Source organism: Vigna unguiculata, chromosome 11 (genome assembly GCF_004118075.2).
Source record: "Vigna unguiculata cultivar IT97K-499-35 chromosome 11, ASM411807v1, whole genome shotgun sequence".
Classification (NCBI taxonomy): Eukaryota; Viridiplantae; Streptophyta; class Magnoliopsida; order Fabales; family Fabaceae; genus Vigna; species Vigna unguiculata.
The window spans coordinates 21396634-21405414 of NC_040289.1; the positions used below are offsets into that span (position 1 = coordinate 21396634).

The 8781-nt window shown below is 28.6% G+C and overlaps 1 protein-coding gene across 1 annotated transcript; it reads right to left on the reverse strand.

Annotated features, from left to right (window-relative positions):
- Positions 1-3027: 3027 nt before the first annotated feature.
- Positions 3028-8013, reverse strand: LOC114170254 ((-)-germacrene D synthase-like). The gene is made up of 7 exons (XM_028055742.1): positions 7858-8013; positions 7281-7563; positions 6355-6733; positions 6025-6246; positions 5779-5917; positions 3897-4142; positions 3028-3330 (listed from the first exon to the last, which is right to left on the reverse strand). Exons 1-7 carry the CDS (start codon positions 7996-7998, stop codon positions 3028-3030), a joined length of 1713 nt encoding a protein of 570 aa, XP_027911543.1. The 5' UTR covers positions 7999-8013.
- Between the last annotated feature and the right edge of the window lie 768 nt (positions 8014-8781).

Genomic DNA, 8781 nt, shown 5'->3' on the forward strand with positions numbered 1-8781 from the left:
TTTGCAAATACCTAAGTAGAAAAAAAATAATCCAACTTCTCACAAGACTTTTCAAGGTGAAAGCAAGTAGAAAAAAATATATGTAGAACGTTATCCAACATGCGAAGGAAAATTCAGCATGAGTGTTGGAGATTTGAAAAGACAAAGAGATAAACAAAAAAAGATAAGGATAATTTCATTTTTAATTAGTTTAGGAGGTCCCCAAATCCCCGAGATTATTTAAGTAGCATACAGAGGCCCAAAACACATAATATAAAGATTATCTTCTTCTTTTTTTCGACGTGGTCCTTTTACTTGAATTATGAATGGCATGTTGACCTTTTCCTTCAGTTTTGGTTAACAGGATTATATTCTATATTGGTAAATTTCACAATAAAGATCCATCAGCAGAAAGAAAATTTGGAATGTATTAATTTTATGTATTTCAGCAGGGAGAAACAAAATGAATTTTAAAGGAGTTTAAAGTTAATGAGGAAAATTTCTTTTAGTGATTTCTAAGAATTTCATCACCATCATACATGCTTTCTATGTTAAATGATTAGATACTTTGAACACTACTTCATCAATCTGGAACAGAGAAAAGGATGCCAATTAAATATGTTAGTACAATGAATACCTGTTTTAAGTTTGGAAAAACATGCCACAAGAAAGGAATTGAAAGGATCTGTGATGAGAAGCTATATACTGGATCTGTAACAACAGTAAGCACACGCTCCAATGATGATCCTTTTTCACTATAAATACAATTTTCAGCATTATCCTGCAGTAGATCATTTAGGTAGTTTATGGGTTCAAGTAAAGCATAGTATAACATAAATATCATACAAAATAACAAAACCAGAAGCAGTCTGATTAGAATTATGACATGGATGGAATATAAGATTCAACTGGTACATTTGACCCACAAGCTAAGAATTTCTCAAATTAATAACACACAAAGGACAATAACGTAAACATATGCAATACACAGCATGGAAGTTTCTTCATACAGATTAATAACTTCCACTAATAATATAAAACAAGCTTTGATCTGAATACAAGAGCATTATGAATTTGACGATCCAATGAAGGACATTATTGCCTCTACAGCACAAGGAAGCATTTTTGTAACAATAATGAAGTTAATCCATAAATAAACTACACTATTGCCCTTGCTAAGTCCCAGCCATTAGAAAATAAAATGTTATCCGTCGTTCAGCTTCTATAAGCTTACTCAATCAGTATCTACTCTGTAAAATCCTAATTGGGAAACAGTAAAATCTCCCAAATTTCCCAGATTTCCCAGTAAAATATGCTCAAACCAGATTTCCCAGCTGGTTTCAAGTTGTTGATGAAGAAAACCCTAACATGTTCATCCAATAAAATATTAGAATGATTGAATCGGAGAAAAAAGAAAAAGCGAAATGAAAACCTAAAAATATAAAGAGATAACCTTCGACGGCGGCAACCTTCGACGGCGGCGCGACCTTCGTCGGCGGTGCGACCTTCGACGGTGGCACAACCTTCGACGGCGGCGGCGAGGTGACGGAGATAGGGAACTTCGATCTGTCTTGGATGTGTCTTTATGTGTAATTGCTTGTGGACCGAACACTGCTTGTACACCAAACGAGAGTCAAGAGAAAGAAAAAATTTACAGTTCAGTGCACTGGGTATCAACAGTTAACTGTTTCCAGTACAGTTTTCCAAACTTTAACAAAAAAATAGTACAGTTTAAATTTACTATTAATAATTCAGTTATTTTTGGTTTAAAATAGTACAATTAACTTAAGTATAGTACAGTTCAATTATTTTTGTGCAGCCCTACACCTATCAATTGAGCTATTCTTTTTTCTTTTCTGAACGACAACATTGTAAGCATGATGTGTTCGTTAATAAACTTAGCAAACTAAATAGTGTTGAACTTATATATATATATATATATATATATATATATATATATATATATATATATATATATATATATCTATAACTATATATAAAGGGGATTCCCTCTTTTGTGTCCACATTTCATAATTCCAACTTTACCCTTTATAATTTAATTATTTATTAAATTTTTAAAAATTAATGGTTATTTGTACAAGTTTTTATAAAATTATTTACTTATCTCCTTTTTCTTTTTTTCTCTTACTATTCATCAACAGTTATTTTTCTCTTATTTTCTCCGTACATTTTATTTTATTTTTTATAAATATACTTTTATTTTATTTATTAACTTAATAACATTACAACATCATCAATTATTAATATAATTCAAAAAAATGTGTACACACAGGCGCGATAGCGCCTGTGTTTACACTAGTATATATATATATATATACTCAACCCTTTAAAATCATATACCTGTATTTTATTTCATTTTTTTATCATCTAATTTTTTTTCACGTTAATTAACGCTATTAATTTTAACAGTGTGATGTCGCAATAGCCGTGCATCATGTCACTATTATGTTAGGTGTCATTTCTTCATTTTCAATTTAGTTTCTATATTTTTATTTTATCTCAATTTAATCTAAATTTTTGTAAAAATTGTGTAATTTTGTTCCTCTCAAATTAAAAAAAATATTTTTATATAAATTTTATACATATATTTTTATTAAATTTGATATTTCTAGTGAATATTTTTCAATTGTTTTTAACTAAGATTTAGACTTGGCCTTAAACAATATTTTCATAGATTTTTAACTTAATCTTTGAATTGGTTTTAGGCTTGTAGCCTATTTTTTTCACCTCCTTACGACTTCTTAAAATTATTTTTCCAGTTTAAGTACAAAAGTTATAAAAGAAAGTAATGTTGTTTTTGGAGATGATTTTGATTAATTGTTTTTTATGTACCCATGAAACAAACAAGTTTTATGTTTAAATAAAATGATGTAGGATATATTTTACTCTCAAAACTAGACATTAAGATCAATTATGGTTAATATTGATATTTTTAAAAAGGATCATTATTAAGCGAAAGATAAAATCATTACATAATATTATAGAAATTCAAGAACTAAACAAATAATACACAAAAGAAATAAGCGGTTAGCTTATTTCTGTGGACACCTTATTAATTAGTAAAACTTTGATATAATCCTTCATTATTCCTCCTGGATGTGTATAATTATCTTGTTCTTTGTAAAGTACGTCCATCATTCTTGTAAGGTTGACAACACGCATTAGAAACTCCATTGGTACTTGAGTTGGATTAAGGCATTCTTCATTAATGTCCTTCCAAGCGCTCTCCACCAACTTAAGCAGTTCTTTAATTGCATCTTGCCTTGAGCTATTATATTGCTTCATATAGCAATCAAGGCTTGAGACAACGTGTCCTCTTTCATGTTCAAACTACATTACATATATGTCACATAACAAATTTAACATGAATCCAAATAACCAAATCCAAAAGAAATTGTGAATTAAAATATAGTTTTTACTTTTGACAAATTATCTAATTTGTTTGAGTCTTAATACATTTTTCTTCACTTTTCTGTTCCTAAAAATTACTTTTTTCCATTATTATTATTATTATTATTATTATCAAAAATCACTTTGTTTAATAATTTAAAATACTAAATGAACTTTTTTCAAAGAACAAAAGTAAGATAAAATGAATTATATCGGAGACAAATAAATAATATCTTTTTCATTAAAGCCTGTGAAAAAGATCTGATAATTAATCTGGCACCAAGATATATTTAAGAAAAAAAAATTATTTAATATTGTTATCCCACTCTTCTAAAATTAGAGGAATTATTGGATACACATGGTACATTAAAAGTTTTGCATCCATCTTTTAAACATGCTTGTTATGATTAGGCGTGCTCTTCCATAAAATATATAACTTTTTCTGTACTAATTTTCTTAGTGAATTCACGTGTTGAAAAGAATAGCAATGGCAATCTAAGATATACCTCACTTCCAACAATGTCATCCATGAGTCTACAAATAATGGAAGCAGCTTCAATAATTTTTGGGTGACTCGTTGCCCATACGAGGATCTCCTCTGTTGTTTCTTCCATGCCCAAGAAAGATACAGTTGTCAACATAGCATAACCACATGACCTAGTTGCAATCTCCATGTACTCCTCTACAGTTGGTGTGTGGTTGGAATGAAACCACCTTGACTCAATAAGGTATGCCTGGACTAGTCTTTTCATCTGTAATTAAAAAGACAATATATATGATAAGGGTTTCATCTGTGTGTCTACATCTGTCTACAAGAATCTTGTGTTATATTCGGCATCAAAATCTTATGTTTCATCTGTGTGTCTACATGGAGTCCCTCTCTATATAAATATGCTAGAATGTATAACAAAAAGATAAGGGTTTTTGTCCGTAAACCATTCAAAAAAAATCCTTTAAACTCAACATATCCACCTATTCAAATAAATATAAATAATTATGTTTTCTTAGTACCGATACAAATACTAGTATATTAAAATTGTTATAATGCATAAAAATCGTATTATGTCTTAAACATGTTGACTTACAGAAAAATAAATTCATTGTTGAAAAATATAACTCATTCATTTTAGGAACTTCATTAACATAAATTTTCAAACAAATAATTTGGTCGAAATCCAAGAAATCCATTAACCTTTTAAAGACTTATAAAGACTTCTAAACAAGTTCATATGTCGTATAGAAATTCATATAAGTCAGATTAGACCTTTAAAATTTATTCATAAAGTGAATAAATCATACTTAGTTTATTTTTACTAAAGGTCAAGCTTAGGTGTTCTAAACACTGGTTTGTATTTATTTCTTCCAGATGCACTGGCTTTATCATGAAGCCGTGATATAATTTTTCAATGGAAAATAATTTAATGGACTGTGGTGAATTAGGGACGTTAATGGGGCGGGTAGGGTATGACTCTCTCATATCCTATCCGTTGGATAAATATCTACCTCATACCCGTACTCATATCCGTCAGGTATCCGTTATGCAGGTATCCGCATAATTTTTTAATATTCACGGATATTCACAGATACTCGCGGATATTTACAAAAAAATAAAAAAATAAATATTTAACAATATATTTTAATCGTAAATTCAAATAAAATACAATACATAACATTCATAAATTTTAAACAAAGTTCAAATAATCCATTTAAATAGTGTTGAATGACAGTTTACAAAGAAATAAATTTTTTTTAGAACTAATTGATAAAAAAATAACTCATTCAAAATCAATATGTTAATATTTTAATCATGTATATTTAATTTAAATTAGAGTATAATGGGTATGGGTATCCATAGGTACGGATACTATAATACTTGTACGTACCCACCCTGTTAACATACGAGTAAAAATACCCGTACCCATTACACGCGGATATCCATTTATAATATTTATTTCCTACCTGTTGCTGATTTTATCCGCAAATACCCGCGGGTACAAATTTTTTGACATCCCTGCGGTGAACACAAACTTGTTGAAATTAAGAAAAACAAGTGCATTGTCTAATTTTTCTAAAAATGATATTAGAATTGGAATCCTTGGAAGTAAATATACTGTAAATATTTAGTACAAATGAAGAAAAATAAGTAAATTCATATAACATTAAAGGGTCTTATATGTTACTCTTTTTACCTCATGCTACACTTTATTTTACCATTATGCTCAAATTGTAGAAAATGAAAGACTATTTTTTTTTTCAATTCTCTTAACCATTCGAAACAACTAATTAGAATATTATGACCAAATATATAAGGTATCTATCTAATATGCAAATTTACTTAATTTGATATTTCCAATTATAAAATGTAACAATAAAAAAAATTAACCTTACTTCTTTTTTTGCATAGTTGACGAAGTTTTCTTTTCCTCGTTTTCTCAGCTCTTGCTCTGTTTCTTCAAAAATATCCAAAAGTGCCTTATAACATAATTTCATATACTCTGGGAGATCAATTAACAAAGAGATATCCCACCTGTTAATTTTTAGAAAATTTACTTTACATTTATTTAAATAAGATAAAAAGATACCAAAATGAAGAATAATTAAAAAGATACTAGTATATATAAAGCACTTTTTGACCTGTCTACTGCATTTGTGAAAATCTCTAGCTCATCGATGGTTCCATAGGCATCGTACATATCATCAATGATGGATGATATGGCTATTACTTTCCTCAGTATTCTTCTAGCAAGACAATATTGCGGCTCATAATAAACTCCAACAATCCAAAAGTAACCTTCAACAATCCTATCTCGTACAAAAGGAAAATTGGTCGAGACATTTAAATCTTTAACCCACCACCTGAACAAAAAAATCCCAAATGAATTTCTCGAAGAATTGTTAGACTTGGATTTAATTATTTACTTTTCATTAAGTAATAAAATGTAACTTTTTGGAGGAAAACATTACTTTGTCACGTCGCTGACTTCTTTTTGATGGAGCTTCTGCAACATATTAAAATCTAGTTTTGCAAAGGTTAACAAACATTGATTATGTGATGGATCTTGTTGGTAGAAAGATATATAATATCTCGCCTCCAACCTAGGCATTCCCTTGCGAAGTGCTTGTCCTATGCTGTGGTCCACTAACCCAGAAAGAAAGGGGCTTAGTTTGGTAGTTAATGACTTAGTTAACTCACTAAGAGTAAAACTATATGCCTCTTCCAGTATGTCTTCCCCATGGAATCTTAATTGGGATGCTTCATACAAGCTCAACATTCCTTGTACATCATTCACAATGCTTTCCTTAAACTTTCCTGCTTTGTGGTCCTTCAAATGGTAAAATATATCTGTTTTGCAACCAAATAACGTGTTAAATTTATATATATATATATATATGAGTGTATGTATTTAAATATGTATGACTTAGATGCTATACAACATGAAAATCTATTCCGAAACCATTTAGGGTCTTTTGGAATAATTTTTTTTATATAAGAAAGAAAAAAAAACGTAAATATATTTTATATTTCTTTTCTTTTTTTATAGTTTTTCAAATTATATTGATTTTCATTTTTTTACAGTTTTCTATTTTAAAAAATGTAAATATGTGCCAAAATGGTATGTTCCAAATCAACTTTGTCATTTTTGTTTAGCTTTTGCACTACAAAATTATAAATTTAAATTTAATAATAAATTAAAAATTGGTCTGGACTTATTTTTTTCCTCTAAAATTATTAGCTATATCACAGCTCTAGAAAGAAACGATGTCACAGTGACGTAATGAAAAGAATGAACACAAATCAGAAATAGAAGATAAACATGGTGAACAAGGTGAGTAACGACAGATATTGATTGTTAAAATGTAAATTTGGTGTAACAGTGGCAAAGTCATACCCGATGAAATAGGATATCCTTGTTGTCTAAGCAACCGGAAGAACAAAGCGAGATGATGAAGATCATCATCATAATTTATTATATTATTCTCCTTTGTCGAAATTTCATACATTTGATGCAATGCCTCATCAATTTCATGTTCAAAATGATAAGAAACGCCTAATCGTTGGACTGAGTTGATGAAGTTCAATTTAGAAAGGAAATTGTCATCAATAGGAGACACAATCATCTTCCTCACATAATCTTTTAAGAGTGAAACTTGTTTGATGTCGCTATCGTCTTCCTGTATGTGGTTATGAAAACTCCAGCGTAAGAAAATTTGTTGATTTTGGCAAAAAGTAAATAATAGGTTAGGATGCAGACACTTTATAACATAAAGTAAATAACTGTTTTTATGAATATATTTCTTTTATGAAATTTTATGTGAATGTTACCATCAAGTACTATAACTAATATTTCATATTAATACACTACTAAATTTATTCCAAACAAATAACATTATTAACTAAATCTGACATTGAGTAAATGAAACTAAACCTAAAAAGCAAGATTAGACATGAATGGGTTATGAACTTACTTGAAAACTAGAATCATAGGAAAGGAAATAATCCCCCCAAATGGAAGGATGAAAAGTTGCAGTGTGTCGAGTGATGTTTGAGTTGGGTTTGGCATCCTGGGAGAAAACAGGGAGTGATGATGATGATGATACTTTGGACATGCTTGGTTTTATATTATATTATATTCTATGGCTTTAAATTGAAGAGGGACCAGATGATTTTTGCTTGAATACTCAAGAACCCAAACGCAACTAATTTATAGGAATAAAAGAGAGGTGTCAGTGTCAGTTACCACGATTATGTAGGCCCAAAGAGAATAAGAAACAGATTTTTGAGAGGGGATAAAAGACTATTACATTTATTATGGTTTTATCTAAAATTCATCTTTTGAATTTCGGAACTGTAAACCTTTTTTATTTATTTTTTAATTAATTTTATTTGATAGTTTTAAATTTAAGGAATTCGAACATTTTATTAATAGATGAATAAAATAAAATAAAATAAAATAAAATAAATAAAATAGTAATAAAACAAAAAGATAATCAAACATTTCTTATTTGTTTTAAATTAATTTCCTCATTTTTTTTTATCAAAACTGTTTTTATTTATAAGATACTACTTTAATCTCACAATTATCAGCTTTAATCATCTAAAAATATTTTTTTTCCTCAAATTAATCGCTTTGTTCATTTTAATAAAAATAATAGTATGATTATTTGAATAAAAACTCTTTCAAAATGGTATGTTTTTCTACATTTTAATATACATACATATGTGTGAATGAAAAAAAATTACAGTCCTTGTGTGACAAATGAAATAAGATTTTCCAACTGTTGTGTCATGTTTAAAATTCTTACGGTTCACTTGAATTTTATTTTCAAGAGTTATATTTTCCATTTTTCATCAAACTAACATTTGAATCCTAATATTTGTATTTTAATATA

What these genes read in the sequence shown, in the direction of transcription:
- LOC114170254 (XM_028055742.1), bottom strand. Translation starts at nt 7,998, where the DNA reads ATGTCCAAAGTATCATCATCATCATCACTCCCTGTTTTCTCCCAGGAT. An exon ending in GAAGTCAGCGACGTGACAAA is followed by an intron (nt 6,247 to 6,354) that starts GTAATGTTTTCC and finishes TTTTTTGTTCAG; the next exon opens with GTGGTGGGTTAAAGATTTAA. An exon ending in TTCACAAATGCAGTAGACAG is followed by an intron (nt 5,918 to 6,024) that starts GTCAAAAAGTGC and finishes AAAAATTAACAG; the next exon opens with GTGGGATATCTCTTTGTTAA.